The sequence below is a fragment of the Gobius niger genome, assembly GCF_951799975.1.
Source record: "Gobius niger genome assembly, chromosome: 19".
NCBI classification, from domain to species: domain Eukaryota; kingdom Metazoa; phylum Chordata; class Actinopteri; order Gobiiformes; family Gobiidae; genus Gobius; species Gobius niger.
Genome location: NC_136870.1, coordinates 27,745,027 through 27,766,397, shown reverse-complemented (window position 1 = coordinate 27,766,397; position 21,371 = coordinate 27,745,027). Strand labels below are relative to the sequence as shown.

Genomic DNA, 21,371 nt, shown 5'->3' with positions numbered 1-21,371 from the left:
TTTACAATTTCCTTATTTTTTCCTACATGTTCTCCGCTTTTTCCTCTTGTTTTTCCCCCAATATTTGACCTATTCTTCCCAATTGTCCACCCATATTTGGTGGTTATTTCCCCCTCAAGGTCCTTGCTATTTGAGATACTTGCTCTCTGACCCACCTCCAGGTAGGACATGGTGACCGAGTACAGCATGTCGTCACTCGTCTCCTCGATGGCACGAAACAAGTCGTTTAAGGTTCGGACGTAGATCCCCGGCTCCTTGTCTGTGCCCAACATCGTGTACGTCTTTCCACAGCCTGGAAAAAGTAGGAGAGAAACATTGAAAAAAATTGGGGTTCCACAGCCTGCAGAGACACAGGTGTGATGCTAAACTGTGGAGGATGAGTCTCCAGTCTGTACCTGTGGGTCCGTAGGCGAACACGGTGGCGTTGTACCCAGAGATGAGCCCCTCGATCAGGCCTTTGGTGGTGCCTCTGTAAACCTCCTCCTGAAACACAACAAGGTTCAGAAAGACGGTTTAGAGACATCAGCGTGAAACTCCTGCTGCAGGAAGGAAGGAAGGAAGGAAGGAAGGAAGGAAGGAAGGAAGGAAGGAAGGAAGGAGGGAAGGCCCTTAAGTTTAGTCCCTGTGTATATTTCTCCCGTCTTTAGCCGCTGCTGTCTCCCACACAGGAAATGACCATATATGGATTACAGCGTCATCTCAGTCACAGCCTTTCGTGCTACACGTGGATACCAAACATGTCAGTATGTGTGAATGAATAAGTGTGGGAAAGACCAGGGAGACACAGACATGTTGGAGTCACTTCCTGGATGAATCTTAGAGAATAAACAGCGTAAAGAGAGAGTGTGCTCTGTTTTTTACTCTGACAGAGTTAAAACTAAGATGTTAAAGGGGGGGGGGGGTATTAGGCAAAATTGACTTTTTCAAGCTCTACATCATGTTATTATGTCACTCCCTCATTAAAAACATGGCTGAAGTGTTGCCTTGGCACATTCACGTATTTCTGAGTAATCTGTAAAAACTCTGATGGCGGCCATTTTAGGGATAGGTTTGCCTGAGTCCTCCTAGGAACGCCCCCACCTCCTGGAGACGCCTCCGAGCTTTCTTCACCAGCCGAGTAACCAACCACTGCTCCTCAGCAGAACCCCCTCCCCACTGATGCCACAGACAGCGTGTGGAGGGGGCGTGTCTAAAGGCTCAGAGGTTCTTAAAGAGACAGAGGCCTATTTCAAGACACTACAGCCATTTTGAGAGAGACATTTTATACAAGGCAGTTATTCTAATTTACTGCATTTACAGACCAACAGAAGGTTTGTCATCATTGTAGTGTGATATAGACTGGTGCTGTGTGACTGAAAAAAGCAGAATACCCCCTCTTAAAGGAGAAATCTAGCTAAAAAGATCAGCTGAACTCTGGTACCTGGCTGTTGGAGAAGTCGAAGGCCACGTCGAACATGTAGGTTTTCTCTCTGGAGCGATTGGCACGAAGCACGTCCTCCGGGTCCTCCAGCGGGTCCATCAGCACCGCCATCTGTCCAGAATAACATCAGAATAATGTCAAAATAACATCAGAATAATGTCATATATGTTTTATTGTTTTCTTTCCAGTCCTTCCAGTCCAGACATTCAAACAGGCCAGATGACACCTTCTCAGCGCTTCGTGTCACTGGAGCCTCAGTAAACCGGCTCAGATCAGCCTGTGAGGACACCAGGCTGCACTTTGAAGTGCGTCCATTCAAATTCAAGAGCCAGAACAAAACATGAAGGAGACGAGGACAATCAGAGAATCCATCAAACATCTGAAGCAATTACAGCTAAACATAGACAGGATTCCTTCTAATCACACACGGCAAACTGAGGAAAAGGGTCCCAGGTTCAGTTCAGAACAGAATTTTAAACGATCAAGCTCCTCCCCCTCCCGCCTGATTGGACCTGACCGGCTGGTTTACAGGAAAAGCTCGTCTCATTGGTCGACGCGGGAGGATACAAGACTCTGATTAGTCGCTAAGAGCCAGGGGAAAAATAATATATATGTTATTACAAGGGCTGGGACGATCCATTTTTGTCACGATCCGATACGTATCCCGATACTCAGGGGCCGATCCGATATGTATTGCAATACAGTAAGTAAATATGATTGAATGAGATGAAATGAAATGAGAAGAAAACAAGGATGTAAACGCAACAAAAAAGTGACAAAGACGCAACAAAAAATGACAAAAATTCAACAAAAATGTGAGAAAATTCAACAAAGATGTGACAAAAATGTGACAAAACTCAACCAAAAAGTGACAAAATTTCAACCAAAAAGTGACAAAATTTCAACCAAAAAGTGACAAAATTTCAACCAAAAAGTGACAAAAATTCAACCAAAAAGTGACAAAATTTCAACCAAAAAGTGACAAAAATTCAACAAAAATGTGACAAAATTCAACAAAGATGTGACAAAAATGTGACAAAATTTCAACCAAAAAGTGACAAAAATTCAACCAAAAAGTGACAAAATTTCAACCAAAATGTGACAAAAATTCAATAAAAATGTGACAAAAATTCAATAAAAATGTGACAAAAATTCAACCAAAAAGTGACAAAAATTCAATAAAAATGTGACAAAAATTCAATAAAAATGTGACAAAAATTCAATAAAAATGTGACAAAAATTCAACCAAAAAGTGACAAAATTTCAACCAAAAAGTCACAAAAATTCAATAAAAATGTGACAAAAATTCAATAAAAATGTGACAAAAATTCAATAAAAATGTGACAAAAATTCAATAAAAATGTGACAAAAATTCAACCAAAAAGTGACAAAATTTCAACCAAAAAGTGACAAAATTTCAACCAAAAAGTGACAAAATTTCAACCAAAAAGTGACAAAAATTCAACCAAAAAGTGACAAAATTTCAACCAAAAAGTCACAAAAATTCAATAAAAATGTGACAAAAATTCAATAAAAATGTGACAAAAATTCAACCAAAAAGTGACAAAAATTCAATAAAAATGTGACAAAAATTCCCAATTTTCCACCCATATTTGGTGGTTATTTCCCCCTCATACTCAGGAAAGTATCGCGATCAACGATATTATTGACTCTAGCGATACTCGATACTGTAACTCTCAGGCATAAAAATGACAGCAAACCTTTGTTCTAAAAGTGCGTCTTTATATCCTAAACTACACAGCTGTAATAAACATTACCAGGGAGCGACGCCGCCGTGTTGGAGTCACTTCCTGGATAAACGTCAGAGAATAAACACGAGCTAAAGGAAGACCTGTTGCTTCTCATAACTCTTTTTCCGTTTTTGTTCCGCTCTGTGACTTCAATCCTACTAAAATATTCAGATCCAGGACGTTGAAGAGAATCCCGTGTGTCTTACACCTTTGGCTAATTACTCTGCGCTCAGAGCGAGGAGCGCGGGCGGCGAGGCGTGCGGCCGATAACACCTTCGCCATCTGTGCGGCGCCGCGTTAGCGCCACGTTAGCGCGGTAACGTTAGCCCCGTCACCGAATACGCCCCAAAAACAACAGCTGCAGCGCGGACGCTCGAGAGGATTAAGGTGTGTCTCTTTAAACTTTAGTCGGAGTTATTTTTCTGACTAATATGGGACTAAAACTGAAGGAAACAAGCTAATGAGACTCTCCATCCATCCATTTTACTTCTACGACTGCACAGTTTAAATTGTTCATGTCCCCCCCCACACACAGTTTTTCATAATTTTCCACAATCTATTCCCAATTCTTTTCCTACAATTATTCTCAATTCATATTTTCCCCTCATTCTTCCCTCATTTCCCTATTTTGCCCTTATTGTTTCTTCATTTTCCCTCATATTTTCCCTGTTGTCCCTTAATTTTTTCTCTATTTTCCCCTCATTTTTCGCTAATATTTTCTCTATTTTCTCTTCTTTTTTCCCTGTTTTCCCTCATATTTTCCCTATTGTCCCTTATTTTTCCCCTCATATTTTCCCTCATATGTTCCCTCATATTTTCCCTATTGTCCCTTATTTTTCCCCTCATATTTTCCCTCATATGTTCCCTCATATTTTCCCTCATATGTTCCCTCATATTTCCCCTCATATGTTCCCTCATATTTCCCCTCATATGTTCCCTCATATTTCCCCTCATATGTTCCCTCATATTTCCCCTCATATGTTCCCTCATATTTTCCCTATTGTCCCTTATTTTTTCCCTCATATTTTCCCCATTTTCTTCCCTATTTTCCCCTCATTCTTCCCTCATTTCCCTATTTTGCCCTTATATTTTCTTTATTTTCCCTCATATTTTCCCTCATATTTTCCCTCATATGTTCCCTCATATTTTCCCTATTGTCCCTTATTTTTTCCCTCATATTTTCCCTCATATGTTCCCTCATATTTTCCCTATTGTCCCTTATTTTTCCCCTCATATGTTCCCTCATTTTTCCCCTCATATGTTCCCTCATATTTTCCCTATTGTCCCTTATTTTTCCCCTCATATTTTCCCCATTTTCTTCCCTATTTTCCCCTCATTCTTCCCTCATTTCCCTATTTTGCCCTTATATTTTCTTTATTTCCCCTCATATTTTCCCTCATATGTTCTCTCATATTTTCCCTATTGTCCCTTATTTTCCCCTCATATTTTCCCTCATATGTTCCCTCATATTTTCCCTCATATGTTCCCTCATATTTCCCCTCATATGTTCCCTCATATTTCCCCTCATATGTTCCCTCATATTTCCCCTCATATGTTCCCTCATATTTCCCCTCATATGTTCCCTCATATTTCCCCTCATATGTTCCCTCATATTTCCCCTCATATGTTCCCTCATATTTTCCCTATTGTCCCTTATTTTTCCCCTCATATTTTCCCTAATATGTTCCCTCATATTTTCCCTCATAGGTTCCCTCATATTTTCCCTATTGTCCCTTATTTTTTCCCTCATATTTTCCCCATTTTCTTCCCTATTTTCCCCTCATTCTTCCCTCATTTCCCTATTTTGCCCTTATATTTTCTTTATTTTCCCTCATATTTTCCCTCATATTTTCCCTCATATGTTCCCTCATATTTTCCCTATTGTCCCTTATTTTTTCCCTCATATTTTCCCTCATATGTTCCCTCATATTTTCCCTATTGTCCCTTATTTTTCCCCTCATATGTTCCCTCATTTTTCCCCTCATATGTTCCCTCATATTTTCCCTATTGTCCCTTATTTTTCCCCTCATATTTTCCCCATTTTCTTCCCTATTTTCCCCTCATTCTTCCCTCATTTCCCTATTTTGCCCTTATATTTTCTTTATTTCCCCTCATATTTTCCCTCATATGTTCTCTCATATTTTCCCTATTGTCCCTTATTTTCCCCTCATATTTTCCCTCATATGTTCCCTCATATTTTCCCCATTTTCTGCCCTATTTTCCCCTCATTCTTCCCTCATTTCCCTATTTTGCCCTTATTTTCCCTGTATTTTCCCTCATATTTTCCCTATTTTCTCCTTCATTTTCCCCCACAAGTAAATCTGCATATCTTCCAAACAACACCTTCGACATCATCCTGCAGACCAGGGGTTGGTAACGTCAGGCCCCGGGGCCAAATCCGGCCCTCAAGTGTAAAACCTTTGAGAACCTCTGAGATGATCTTCAGAAACATCACTATTAGCTCAAATACATGGTCAAATAAACCTCTAAAACTGTGGAAAATACCGTCCTTTACTCATACTTGATGTTCAGCGCTGGCATTAGTGGAAAGTGCTGCTCGACCCAGTTCTTCCTCTTCATTTCAGACGCGTGAGTGTCTCTGGCCTCATGAATGTTTCACGGTCCATAACTGAGGTGTGAGTGTGAGCGACCTGCTGACGACCTGTGTGTCTCCGTGTACGACAAGACGCTTATTTATTCATAACATCCACCGAACACAAGAGGCAGCGCTTTAAAACGGAGCCAAATGTCAAATATCAGAGAGTGGAGCCATTATCCCGGTGATAAAGGAGTCAGAGGAACATGACGGGAGCAGAGCTGATGTTTCAGACCCGATACCGGGGAGAAGATCAGGAGATGTTGATCCGATACAGTCCAATAACCAGTCTGGAGCCAAACTAAGACTAACATGAGAGCTGAAAAAACTCCTCTCTCTTAACATCTTAGTTTTAAAGGAGCTATATCATGCTATTTTAGCCATTCCAAAGTTAAGTATAGGCATTTATATGATATATTGTACCTCTACCATTATGGAGCACTCATTTTTGTGATAAATATAAGTGTTTTCTGGAGGTATTTTTCAAACCCGGAAGACACAACGCTTCGATTCAGTTAACTCCGCCCCCTCTCTCCGCGCATACAACTTTACCGTAATATAAATAAACAACAATAAGTGAAGTCACTTCACGATGCAGTTATAAGGAGTTGACATCTGCAACACAGCTTCATAAATGGCTAACACACATGCTAATATGCTAACACACAAGCTAACACACATGCTAATATGCTAACACACAAGCTAACCCGCGTTTGGATTGACTCACCGCTCTGCTCCATCGCTGTTTACATTATGGGACTCGCGTTGGTTATAAAAGTTAATCCACTTTGATTCTGGCGAAGGTTCACCAAACATCCATCAGAGACAGTCACAGAAAAACAATATTTGGGCTGATAGTCGCTGAATCCCGGAGAAAAAAACAGCTGAGTGGCCTCTTCCTGAAAAGGGTTGAATATAAACTCCTCGTCCTCGTAGCCAAACGCGCTGCTTTTTCTCCGTCCGTGACATTATCGTTAGTTAAGAATAAATAACAGCTGTGTCCAGAATAGGTAACGAGCTCCATCTTCACAGCTGCAGCGCAAACATGACTGATCTGTTCAGACGCGATGTGTTTGTTTTGGCCACAGCTGACTTGGAAGCACCTCGGACACATCCTTTTTTATTTTTTTATTTTTTATTTTTTTCATTTTTTACTCTTTGTTTCTCTCTTATGACAGAAATAATGAAAACGCTGTTTTACAAATTAAAATCAGGCCGTAAGCATAGAATTAAGACATTACATTACAGACGTCGAGCACTTCCGTTCCGTTGTTACGACACAACTGAACACTCAGTCGTTCACGAGGAGAGGGAGGAGCAGCTGCTCAGAGAGCAGGATTCAGGAGGATTACTGAGAGCTGCGTGAATGAAGCCACAAACCACTCTGGGGGTGTTTTTAATAAGGAAATAGCATAACAACATGGCTAAAAGCTCCAAAAAGTCGATTTTGCATGATTTAGGACCTTTAAAAATCAGCCCAAACTCTCATGTCTTTCCCGCGCTCATTCATTCACAAATACTGACACGTTTGGTATCCACGTGTAGCAGGAAAGGCTGTGACTGAGATGACGCTGTAATCCAAATATGGGCATTTCCTGTGTGGGAGACAGCGGCGGCTAAAGACGGGAGGAACATAACCAGGTGCATGTGCAGACAAAGAGACTAAACTTTAACAACATCTGACCTGTAGTCGCTCCGTAAGACTCCACAACTTCAGACTCCACACTCTTCTTAACCCCTTAACTCCCACCTGAACCGAGCACATTTTATCCAGTTTGGCTTTAACCCAGTCCAAAAGCTTCTGGAAAAAAGCTGTGAAAATAGCAACAAAACTGAGATGAAAACAATGATGAAAATGTGACAAAAAAGTGAGAAAACATTGACAAAAAATGACAAAAATTTGATATAAATTTGACAAAAAAGTTACAAAAATGTGACAAAAAATTACCAGAATGTAAAAAAAAAGACAAAAATTTGATGAAAAAATGACAAAAATGTGACAAAAAATGTGACAAAAATTTGATAAAAATTTGACAAAAAATGACAAAAAAATTACCAAAAATGTGACAAAAATTTGATAAAAAATTGACAAAAATGGACGAAAAAATGACATAAAAATGACAAAAAAAATGACAAAAATGTGACAAAAATTTGATAAGAAATTGACAAAAAAAATTACAAAAAATGAAAAAAAAAATGTGACAAAAATGTGATAAAAAATTGACAAAAAAAATGACAAAAATGTGACAAAAATGAGTTGAATACCCATCAAAAAAATGATAGAAAAAAAATCTGATGACGTGAGGAAAGAGATCCTCTCGGTTCAGGCGGGAGTTAAGAGGTTAAATATCTAATTACGGCCTGATTTAACGAGCTTTGAACCCAAAAAAGCAAGGATAAATCAGGATTTTAGAGAATTTTAGCTATAGTTTGTCCAAAAACTAAACAAGATCCAAAATAGTTGGAACTAATATGTCACAAAATAAACCCATACATTTAAACCTGGCTCTGCCCATTATTTAGATTTCATTCATAAAACGTCTTACAGAAAACTTGCAATACATTTCCCCCTCATATCCATGTCAGTCTCAGCAGAAGCTTGACGGGCGTCTGATGCTGAGGACACAGAGTAATAAGAGTTTATATGACTCATGAAGGAGCTGCCGGACACACAAAACACACAAAACACACCACGCCACGAGCTAAAGGTCACAGATGTGGCTTCCTGAGGTAAAACTCTAATCCTCACTGTAGCAGCGCCTTCAGGCTTTACAAGCGGAACTTTTGGCCTGACGTGACATGGAGTGGATGGATCACTTCAGTCTGACTCTCTCCTCTTTCCTGCCTCACATCCATTATTTACACGGAGAGCGCTCGGTGCCAGGGGCCGGTGCCAAGGGCTCGCCACAGGCAGCAGGAGTCAGGGGGAGGAGTCAGGGAGACAGGGCGAGGAGTCAGGGAGACAGGGCGAGGAGTCAGGGAGACAGGGGCCTGTGCCAACGGCTCGCCACAGGCAGCAGGAGTCAGGGGGAGGAGTCAGGGAGACAGGGGGAGGAGTGAGGGAGACAGGGTGAGGAGTGAGCAGCATGGTAACATGGTAAAGCGTTCTAAAAAGTTGAAATTGCATAATAACCCTTTTTAACAAATGATACCTAAATGATACTTTTCGATACCATACTAGTATGCAGTCCCGTCGCCAGACGTCAGTCTTAAAGAGGGGGTGTTCTGCTTTTTTCAGTCACACAGCACCAGTCTATATCACACTACAATGATGACAAACCTTCTGTTGGTCTGTAAATGCAGTAAATTAGAATAACTGCCTTGTATAAAATGTCTCTCTCAAAATGGCTGTAGTGAATGTCTTGAAATAGGCCTCTGTCTCTTTAAGAACCTCTGAGCCTTTCAGACACGCCCCCTCCACACGCTGTCTGTGGCATCAGTGGGGAGGGGGTTCTGCTGAGGAGCAGTGGTTGGTTACTCGGCTGGTGACGAAAGTTCGGAGGCGTCTCCAGGAGGTGGGGGCGTTCCTAGGAGGACTCAGGCAAACCTATCCCTAAAATGGCCGCCATCAGAGTTTTTACAGATTACTCAAAAATACGTGAATGTGCCAAGGCAACACTTCAGCCATGTTTTTAATGAGGGAGTGACAGAATAACTAAGTCCATTTTGCATAATACCCCCCCCCCCTTTAAGGGGGCATATGAAATCCACGGGGGGCACATTTACTATTAAATACATATTTTTCATATGGTGTTCACGTAGCCCTGGCGCACACTGATCATTACATTAAACATAATCAACAGCAAATATGACCAGACCAACTACAGCTGCAACATGAGTCCTCGTGGCGGAAACGTCAGTACAGTTGCAGGTGGCGTTTCTCCGAGCTGAACCTCCTCATCAACACATCCTTCTACTCAGACTTGAATTTATGAGTGAGGTCCTTTTCAAAAGCAGCTGAATGAGCTGGGCCTTGCGTCTGTGCAGATACTGCGCTGATACAACGAAAACACGTTTCTGAGTGTGGAAAACGAGCGGGCTCTGAGGCTGTAGAACGAGCGGCTGCACCCCCAAACGCCCCCCCAACACTCCCCCCACACTCCCCCCACACTCGCGCCACCGTTTTGGACCATGAACATGGCTCGGTCAGTGCTGTGGCCGCGTCCACTCTTCAGTCTCTCTCAGCCTTCACTAAAGCTCCAGTGTCTGAGTGTAAAACACACACTTGGAACGCGGGCTCTTTTCGACTTCAGCGCTTTGTAGTAAAACACACACGAGCACCTGTCACTTGCCTTTGCCAAAAGCCTCTCACGAGCCGGGACGGGGAAATGAGCATAAGGAGCCCGACATCGTGGACTCTCAGAGCGGAGGATGATCGTTAACACGCCTCTATCACATCAGCTATATTTGATTTTGTGCCCAGACAACACGGGAGTGAGCGCAGCTTAGAGGGAACCGTGCCTGTAGAGACAGAGAAAGAGAGAGAGGGGTGAAATGCCCCCGGTCCCCTCCCTCGGTGTCAGGGGAGGAAATAGTTACTTGTTGTGGAGTTTGGGCCGGTCTCTAATCGGGCAGAAAGCGCAAAAGTGACACTGCGCAAACGAGTGATATACCTGCGTATCACGTAGACGACACCACATCTGTGTCTGGGGGGGCACAAGCATCTTGGGGGACGGGCACGGCCCCCTATGGCCCGCCCATAGCGACGGGTACGGTTTAACGAGCCTGTAGTGTCCTCTGAGCTTTGCTGTGAGAAGCTCCAGACGCCTTATGTAAGAGCGAGGAGTCAGGGCTGAAACAGGAGCCGGGGTCTTTGTCAGGTGACTCCGGCAGAGAGAGCAGGGCTGACAGACAGAGGAGTCCTTATATTTGAAGAGTTTAGCGGTGCTAGGCTAGTGCTAGGCTAGTGCATGTCTATGGTAACTCGTAGCCTGCATTAAAAACAAGCACAGTGCACCTGAGGCAAATCACTCATAACACCAGACGACCCATAGAAATGTCTGTGTCGACTGAATAATGTTTGAAATAGAACGGCGGCGGAGTGATCTGCTCGGTTACCGGATCTACAGTCGTTGTGTTTACATTACTACAAGTGGAATTCACAAAGGAGCTTTCTACAAATCAGATGTGGCAACGTTTGGAGGTTTTTAATGCAGGCTACTAGTTACCATAGACATGCACTAGCCTAGCACTAGCCTAGCACCACCATGAATTATATATATATCTCCAGAAATCAACTACACTCTGGATAACGAGGAAATGAGGCCCTGTGTCAAAAAATATCTACAAAAATATCTCTTGAGTCAAACGAAACACTCCCCGGTCTGACCCCTGACCCCGGCTGAACTTCCTGCTTGTGTAACAGTATTACAGGAGTATTAGGTCGCGCTCGGAGGAAGAACACGCTGTTATTCTGTTACTCCACAAAGGAGCTGACGTAAAGCTCAGGGGCGCGGCACCTTCACTTTTTTTATTTATTACAAAACGGGGCTCTATTTTTTCCACACACAAAAAATCAAAAAATGTCCCCTCTTTTACTTTTCCCAAATTTTCCTCATATTTTTTCTTAATTTGACCCACATGTTTTCATTCCTTGTGAACAGTAGTTTGGATTATCTGTATCTTGGGCTCTTCGGGGCCTCTCGCCTGGTGCAGAAGAGCTTGTTTACTGAAGAGGAAACACTACAGTCTGCTCCTTAATCTGGCTCTGTGCACACGAGAGCCCTTAATGTCTGAATACTAACGAGCGCGCCACGCCCGCTCAGCCGCGCCCGCTCAGCCTCCATCTCTGCTGCAGCCGGGATCGCCACATCCCAGAGGTTCAAGGAGGAAACACAGATTTAAGCCTGTTTGGTCAACTTTTTTGTCATTTTTTGTCACATTTTTGTCATTTTTCGTCAATTTTTATCACATTTTTGTCACATTTTTGTCACATTTTTGTCAATTTAATATCAAATTTTTGTCATTTTTTTGTCACATTTTTGTCAATTTAATATCAAATTTTTGTCATTTTTTGTGTCACATTTTTGTCACATTTGTCATTTTTTTGTCATATTTTTTGTCAATTTCTTGTGACATTTTTGCCACTTTTTCATCAATTTTTCGTCATTTTTTTAATCACATTTTTGTCATTTTTTTTGTCTTTTTTTGTCAAATTTGTGTAATTTTTTTGTCAAATTTTTATCACATTTTTGTATTTTTTGCTACATTTTTGTCATTCTTTCGTCAATTTTTATCACATTTTTTCGTTACTTATTATCAATTTTTTGTCATTTTTTGTGTCACATTTTTGTCACATTTGTCATTTTTTTTGACGTTTTTTTGTCAATTTTTCGTACATTTTTTGTAACATTTTTGCCACTTTTTCATCAATTTTTCTTCATTTTTTGAATCACATTTTTGTCACATTTTTGCCTTTTTTTTGTCTTTTTTTTGTCAAATTTGTGTCATTTTTTTTCCAAATTTTTATCACATTTTTGTATCTTTTTTTGTAACATTTTGTCACATTTTTGTCTTTTTTTTTCAGATTTAAATCAGGTCCAGCCTTTGCCTCTGCATCAGACTCAGGAACACAAGATGGCACCGCCCACTGTCACTTCCTGAATGAGGTGAACAGCATTAGCCACTTTGTTAACCTACAAAATCAACATGTGCAACATTTTCCAAAAGTTTCTCCCTGAAATAATGATATTTTGGTAATAGTTGAAGTCAGTCCATAACCAGATCAGAACAGTCTGTTTGGCCAAAGAACTATGTAAAGGTTATATTATACTAACTGCAGTACAAGATGCTTTTATTTTGAACTTCCTGGTGACAGAAAGATGCAAAGTTAAAGCAGTACTAAGTAACTCGTGCCCCTAGAGGCCATAAGCGCCACTGCAGGTGTCGTACATGTTGTGTTTTTTACTCATGAATTGTCCGTGAGAGTAAATCCTACACTGACAGAAAAGACAAAGGGACAGAGGGATATTGTTCATCCAGTTACACAATGGAGATCATTTGTTTCACTCACACTTGGCTGTAAATACTGTTTAAGTGGCGCTAGCCCACAGCTAGCTTTGCCCGTTAGCCTGTTAGCTCCTTCTTCGTGATTCCATTAATGTGTATTGGTGACTCCGACCCAGTGGTAGGAAAGTTGCAATTGTGGTTTCCTGGCCAAAGACACCAGGGGGAGATGAAAGACCCACCCCCCCCAGTCATCCCATTGACACTTGTATTACCCCCACAGGGACTACAGGAAGGATTTATTAAGGTAAACAAGTTACTGAGTTCTGCTTTAACCTCTTAACTCCCGCCTGAACTGAGAGGATCTTTTTCCTCACGTCATCAGATTTTTTTTCCATCATTTTTTTGTTGGGTATTCAACTTTTTTGTCATTTTTTGTCACATTTTTTTTTTTAAATGCGTAAATTTTTGTCTTTTTTTTCGTCATTTTTTTGTCACATTTTTGTCATTTTTATCATAATTTTTTTGTCAATTTTTGTCACATTTTTGTCTTTTTTTTTGGTCATTTTTTTCATCATTTTTTATCCAATTTTTGTCTTTTTTTTGTCACATTTTGTCAGATTTTTGTCATTTTTTCGTCCATTTTTCATCATTTTTTTGTCACATTTTTTTCGTTTTTTTCATCATTTTTTCGTCAATTTTTGTCACATTTTTGTCATTTTTTGGTCATTTTTTGTCACATTTTTGTCATTTTTTCGTCATTTTTTTATCCATTTTTTGTCATTTTTTCGTCACATTTTTGTCATTTTTTTCATCATTTTTTATCCATTTTTTGTCTTTTTTGTCACATTTTGTCAGATTTTTGTCATTTTTTCGTCCATTTTTCGTCATTTTTTTGTCACATTTTTGTCATTTTTTTCATCATTTTTTCGTCAATTTTTGTCACATTTTTGTCATTTTTTGGTCATTTTTTGTCATTTTTTCGTCATTTTTTTATCCAATTTTTGTCACATTTTTGTCATTTTTTCGTCATTTTTTTATCCAATTTTCATCATTTTTTTGTCACATTTTTGTCATTTTTTTCATCATTTTTTTCGTCATTTTTTCGTCCATTTTTTGTCACTTTTTTCTCACATTTTTGTCATTTTTGGTAATTTTTTTGTCAATTTCTTGTGACATTTTTGTGACATTTTTTGCCACTTTTTCATCAATTTTTCGTCACTTTTTTGTCACATTTCCATCATTGTTTTCGTCTCAGTTTTGTTGCTATTTTCACAGCTTTTTTCCAGAAGCTTTTGGACTGGGGTAAAACCAAACTGGAGAAAATGTGCTCGGTTCAGGCGGGAGTTAAGGGGTTAAGACAGCGATGTTATAGGAAAAAGCAGAAAAGGAAAAAGGTTTGTAACTGTGATTGAAACATATTTATGGCAAAGGATGTAAAAGTAAAACGCTTTAAACATATCAGTGTAATGAGCTGTGTGATTTATTTGTTCTTCTCCAGCTCTTGGACGGCCTCGTAAGTCATTTAACCCACAGTTCTGGACATACCATAAACACACTGACCGCTCGTCTCTTTACTAAAAAAAAGCCCTGACGTGTGTTTATCTGCGGACACAGAAACAGCAGCAGAGAGAGAGATTAGCCGCGAACGCAGACGGGCTATTTACGACCTGAGTGTGACCTATGACCCCAGAGCGACCTGCAGTAACCTCCTCACCCGCCTCAGGACCGGGTCTGTGGCTGGATCTGTGGATGTAAATCTGGCAGAGGGAATAAAGGCGCCTGTTTGAGCTGGTCTTTCCCAAACAGAGGCCGCGGTGAATCACGCAGCTGAACTTTGAGGAATGGGTTCGTCTGAAGGGAAAGGTCACGCTGACATTGGGAATATTCACAGGGTTTGTTATGAAGCTGCTGGTTCGAGAGCTCCTCATGTGGAGAAAACGGCCCTTTGTCTGATGTAGTGGGTTAACCTCTTAACTCCCGCCTGAGCCGAGAGGATCTTTTTACTCACATCGTCAGATTTTTGTTGGGTAGTCAACTCATTTTTGTAACTTTGTGGTCATTTTTTTTATCAAATTTGTCATTTTTTTTGTAAGTTTTTTGTCAATTTTTCGTACATTTTTTGTCAATTTCTTGTGACATTTTTGTCACTTTTTCATCAAATTTTCATCCTTTTGTGTAATTTTTTTATCACATTTTTGTCATTTTTTGTCAAATTTTTGTGTAATTTTTTGTAACATTTTGTAACATTTTTGTCATTTTTTCATACATTTTCATATTTTTTTTGTCATTTTTATCAATTTTTGGTCATTTTTTGGTCACATTTTTGTCACATTTGTCTTTTTTTTTGGGTCATTTTTTTTGGTCAATTTTTCGTAAATTTTTTGTCAATTTCTTGTGACATTTTTGCCACTTTTTCATAAATTTTTCGGCATTTTTTGTCATTTTTTTAATCACATTTTTGTCCTTTTTTTGTCTCTTTTAGTCAATTTTTTGTAATTTTTTTGTCAAATTTTTATCACATTTTTGTATTTTTTTTTGTAACATTTTGGAACATTTTTGTCATTTTTTCATAAATTTTTATCAATTTTTTGTCATTTTTTTCGTCACATTTTTGTCACATTTGTGTTTTTTGGTGTCAATTTTTCGTAAATTTTTGGTCAATTTCTTGTGACATTTTTGCCACTTTTTCATAAATTTATCGTCATTTTTTGTCATTTTTTTAATCACATTTTTGTCCTATTTTTTTGTCTTTAGTCAATTTTTTGTAATTTTTTTTGTCAAACTTTTACAACATTTTTGTATTTTTATTTGTAATATTTTGTCACATTTTTGTCATTTTTTCGTAAATTTTTATCAAATTTTTGTCATTTTTTGGTCACATTTTTGTCATTTTTTTTGTCAATTTTTCGTAATTTTTTTGTCACATTTTTATAACATTTTTGTTTTTGTAATATTTTGCCATATTTTTGTCACATTTTTGTCATTTTTTCGTCAATTTTGATCAATTTTTTGTCATTTTTATGTCACGTTTTTGTCATTTTTCGTCAATTTCTTGTGACATTTTTGCCACTTTTTCATCAATTTTTCGTCACTTTTTTGTCAATGTTTTCTCACTTCTTTGTCACATTTCCATCATTGTTTTCGTCTCAGTTTTGTTGCTATTTTCACAGCTTTTTTCCAGAAGCTTTTGGACTGGGGTAAAGCCAAACTGGAGAAAATGTGCTCGGTTCGGGTGGGAGTTAAGGGGTTAAAAGTAAGAAGTACAGATCTTTCTAAAGTGTTCCAGTCCCAGGTCTCTCTCTCGCTCCCTGACAGCCGGAGAAACTGGACTCCAGCGTCCTCACCTGCTCTGAGCCCCGCCCGGTCTCACCTGAGGACAAGAGGAGCCAGTGTTTGTGATGGAAGCTGATCCTGTCGCCGTGAACCTCCGCCTCTGCCAACGCCGCGGCCAAAGGACAAAGCCTTTGCTCTGAGCGCCGGGAACGCGCTGTCGTCGGATAAATCTCACTCAAACAGAGACGCGATAGAAACGCAGGAGCTCAATCCAAGTCTCTGTTCAGGCTCTACTCAGGAGATACAGAAGGACATGTGGAAGAGCAGGTTTAGGCCTGGGGGGTGAGTCGTATGAGTGGAGGATCAAGAGAAATCGTAAAGATGTGGCGTCTCAGCCAGGGCCGGATTTAAGAAAAATGGGCCCCTGGGCTAAAGTGTTTTTAGGGTCCCCCATATACTCAATCAATCGATCAATCAATCAATCAATCAATCAATCAAATCAATCAGTATTTATTTATATAGCGCCTTATCAACCTCTGTACTTATACTGTATGTATGTTTTATCTGTTATGTATGTTTGAACTGCAGAAGTAACTTCTTCAAAATAGTACTAATTTAAAAAGAATTGTGAAAAAAAAAACAAAGACATGTAAGGATTAAACATCTCGGAGCCGCATTAGCCGGTTCTAACGGCCGACACAGTGTTGTTCCTCCTGCATTATAACGTCTAACGCGGCTCCTCGTTGTTTAATCCGCTTATACCAGGGTCCCACAAACCTAACATTTATAATAAATGTGTTTTTCATTGACTAAAGTCACTAAATCTGCCAGACTACGGGACTATTTTGTGTGGGTTATTAGCCGGTCACTGAAGGCTGGTCTCAGAGCGAGTCATTCTCCGCAGCTATTACGAGGATCTCAGTCAGGCTCAACGACACAACATCAGCACAGAATCACAACACAACAGGACTAACCCGGAAACACTTTTCCCTGGAAGTAAACACCGATATGCGCCACTCGTGGGCAGGAGTTATTTACCTTTTACAAGGTTTAACCTGAAGCTAAAGCTAGCTAGCTCAACCAGCTCACCTGTTTATGGAAACAGCTGCGGTGGAGTCGCTCACACCTGGGCCCCCCCAACTGAAACTTTTATGTTTGACTTTACTAATCCAGACAAATATGCTTCAATGCAGGATCATTTTATGTACGTCTGAAAATGATGAATAGCCTTAACCGTTTCCAATAGAAATGTAAAGCTCATATGTTATTAACAGTAGCTAACCTAGCTGCTCACTCTCCTCTACAAACATTTAGCAAACACTAAATCCATCTCATACGTTCCTGTCAGTCACTAATTACGCCTTTATCTGATTCAGCTGTGTCAGGCGTTGCTATGGCGATGCCACAGCGGAGTGATATCCCAGTGATTTAACTACCGGACTACGTGTGCGGTTACACCAAAATAATGCACCAGCCAATCAGAATCCAGTATCACCCAGACCATGGTGTAATTTAACATAATGACCCCAATTTGAGCTCTCTTGCGGAAGAGCCTTTGCTACTGTCAGACTGGTGGGGGGACACATTCAAAAGGGGGGTCTGAGGGTCCTCCCACAGAGGGTTTTTATTTTATTTTAATGGTGCATTTTAACTGACTAATAGGCATATATTATTTTCCCAGACTCAAAATGAAAATGGCTCAGACCTTGCTTAGTCCTGGTTCAGACCCAGATTAGTCTTGGTTTAGTCCTGGTTTAGTCTTAGCTCAGTCCTGGTTTAGTCCTGGTTTAGACTCAGGTAAAAAGTCATCTGATAAAGCCTTACTGTGAGGGAGTCTGCAAAGAGAGAGGGGACTAATTTGACCGCCCGCACTGAGCACACACTTTCCTCCTCATGCCCAGGGGCCCTTCAGCCTGCGGGGCCCCTGGGCTTAGCCCTTGTGAGCCCCTGCTTAAATCCGGCCTTGGTCTTTGCTGTGTAATGGTTTTTTACACCTCTCTAACGATGTGGCTTTTCACCCCTGCTGTTATGAATAGGCACTTGTTAGGGCAGAGCCATATGGCCAAAACAATAAATATCCCGATAGGAAACGATATAATCACAGGGCAAATTCATTTAAAGCTATTTCATTCTTTTAACTGATCGAAATCCACCTAAAGCTGTGGGTCTCTCTTCATAAGGAAAGACAGGATCAGGTATTGTTGCTAAGTAACTGCTGCAGTAAAACGCTCCTGTAAGTTCATCTGACTCTGCCTTTATTATAAGAGGGACAGATAATGGGAATAATCTGTTTGGCAGGAACATGATGATCAAAGCATCTGTTTCTCACCGTCTCCTGAACCGCTGGTGCCACAGGAGGAAAAGACAGAGAAGAAGAGACTTATGTGAGATCTGACATTGTTCTCTCTTCCCTGTGTTGTTGTTAGCGTGAGGCTCAGGACGGTTAGCGAGCTACACAAAGCTACGACTTGTCAGAGAATTCAAGACACAAAAACTGAGGCCTTCCCCTCGCAGATACGAGCGATGGAGCAACAAGCTTCATTCACTTCATTAGACTCTTTAAAGAAGGGGTATCATGCTTTTTTCCGTCCCATAGCACCAGTCTATATCACACTACAATGATGACAAACCTTCTGTTGGTCTGTAAATGCAGGAAATTAGAATAACTGCCTTGTATAAAATTGCTCTCTCAAAATGGCTGTAGTGAATGTCTTGAAATAGGCCTCTGTCTCTTTAAGAACCTCTGACCTCCCGCCTGAACCGAGCACATTTTCTCCAGTTTGGCTTTACCTCAATCCAAAAGCTTCTGGGAAAAAAGCTGTGAAAATAGCGACAAAACTGAGACGAAAACAATGATGGAAATGTGACAAAATGTGACAAAAAAATTACAAAAATATGACAAAAATATGACAAAAATTTGATAAAAAATTGACAAAAAATTACAAAAAATTGATTTAAAAAAATTGATAAATGACAAAAAAAATTGACAAAAAATTACGAAAAAAATTACAAAAAATGTATTTTTTTTTTTTTTTAAATGACAAAAAATTGAAAAAAAAAAAAAAAAAAACATGAAGAAAAAATTACTAAAATGTGACAAAAAATTACAAAAAAATGACAAAAAGTTACAAAAATGAGTTGAAAATCCAACAAAAAAATGATGAAAAAATAATAAAATCTGTTGACGTGAGGAAAAAGATCCTTTCGGTTCAGGCGGGAGTTAAGGGGTCACGAACCTCTGAGCCTTTAGACACGCCCCCTCCACACGCTGTCTGTGGCATCAGTGGGGAGGGGGTTCTGCTGAGGAGCAGTGGTTGGTTACTCGGCTGGTGACCAAAGCTCGGAGGCGTCTCCAGGAGGTGGGGGCGTTCCTAGGAGGACTCAGGCAAACCTATCCCTAAAATGGCCGCCATCAGAGTTTTTACAGATTACTCAGAAATACGTGAATGTGCCAAGGCAACACTTCAGCCATGTTTTTAATGAGGGAGTGACAGAATACCATGGAGAGCTTGAAAAAGTCTATTTTGCATAACACCCCCCCTTTAAAGCCTCCAGTCATGTTCATGCTGCTCTGAGACATTAGCATTAGCTGCTGTAACATAACATGACAAGACCCAGGGTACTTGTTTTAGGAAAGGACTTGGTGAAGATACAAGTTGACTGTACTGTGTTGGTGTTTTTGGGTTGGTGTTGTAGGATAGCAATCCAAAACAAGGCGAAAATGCTTCAACTGTCAATTTTCATGTTTGTGAAGCTGCAAAGTTATTTTACTAACAGATTTGTACTTTCCACAGTACTCAGAGCAGCTTCTACTTTTCCTGGAGTAACATTTGACCAGCAGTAGAGCCTGAATATGAAGTTATGTTTGAGGAGCAGTAAAACCCGGCGTAAACACCTCAGAGACACATCTATCATGTCAGTCTCATAAAAACATCAGCTCTGTGTGAACCAAACAAACCGCCCCGCGTCGCCGTGGCAACAGGGAGGACACGAGCGCCGGCGGCACGGCTACAGTCGCCACAGCGCAGCGACAACAAGGTCAGTGCCACGCGGTCGATCCTTCTGAACGTGCACTTTCACTCAGCGCTCACACACAGTCATTTTAAAGGGGGGGTATTATGCCAAATGGACTTTTTCAAGCTTTCCATCGTTATTCTGTCACTCCCACATTAAAAACATGGCTGAAGTGTTGCCTTGGCACATTCACGTATTTCTGAGTAATCTGTAAAAACTCTGATGGCGGCCATTTTAGGGATAGGTTTGCCTGAGTCCTCCTAGGAACGCCCCCACCTCCTGGAGACGCCTCCGAGCTTTCGTCACCAGCCGAGAAACCAACCACTGCTCCTCAGCAGAACCCCCTCCCCACTGATGCCACAGACAGCGTGTGGAGGGGGCGTGTTAATTTTGATAACATCTTTTATTTTAGTTTTAGTCTTTTGACTAAAATGTAATTTAATTTTAGTCTAGTTTTAGTCGACTGAATTTAAGACTAACTTAGTCGACTTATATTTATAATATTCATTCTAATCATATTTAATCAGGTCCTCGACTTCATGGAGCTGCTTCCACATGAATAAAGCACAAACCTGTTCATTTGGCAGAGGATTTACATGATCTGAGGCTCTTTCAGACTCTCAATAGAAGTTTGGATGATTTTAGTCTCTCCTTTTCATTTTTATTTAGTCTTATTTTAGTCGACTAAAATATCTGGACATTTTAGTCACAGTTTTAGTCTCATGAGAAACTTTTAATTTAGTTTTAGTCCAATTTTAGTCACAAAAATATCACTTTGACTAAAATTAAGACTAAATATTTTAGTTGACGAAATTAACAGCGTGTGGAGGGGGGCGTGTCTGAAAGGGTCAGAGGTCTATTTCAAGACATTCACTACAGCCATTTTGAGAGAGCAACTTTATACAAGGCAGTTATTCTAATTTACTGCATTTACAGACCAACAGAAGGTTTGTCATCATTGTAGTGAGATATAGACTGGCTAATGCCAGACTAAAATCACAAGTGATATTTAGTCTGGTGACACCAATTCATTTTCTCGTAGGAGAGGTGTGGTTTACGATCGTCCAGAGCCGTTTATTGGGCGCTACGAATGTCTATCATGCGTCTGCACGAGGCCACAGCCAATCGTATCAGCGTATGAGATCTAAAATGGCTGCCATCAGAGTTTTCTTGGACCAACAGCATCAAAGCTGATTTTTCTGGGGGGGGGTTTCGTACCAGCTTTAGACACCAGTAGAACCTAAACTCTTTTCCCGATGCCAGACTGGTGTTGTTTAACGGCACCTCGCTTTACTCATGTACAGACAACGCTGGCATTTGTAGAAAGTGGTGTTTTACTTTGGGCTAAAATTGGCAGGTCCGGCCCTTG

General features: G+C 40.3%; 1 protein-coding gene across 1 annotated transcript in view; it reads right to left on the bottom strand.

Annotated features, from left to right (window-relative positions):
* kif19 (kinesin family member 19) overlaps positions 1-21,371 on the bottom strand; it is a gene marked incomplete at its 3' end in the record, with an annotated part of 41,979 nt that overhangs the window by 12,679 nt on the left and 7,929 nt on the right. The window contains exons 3-5 of the mRNA XM_079577476.1: positions 1,421-1,531; positions 396-483; positions 156-292 (exon numbers count right to left, since the gene is read on the bottom strand). Coding sequence (XP_079433602.1) covers positions 156-292; positions 396-483; positions 1,421-1,531 — 336 coding nt within the window. The remainder of the gene's footprint in view (positions 1-155; positions 293-395; positions 484-1,420; positions 1,532-21,371) is intronic.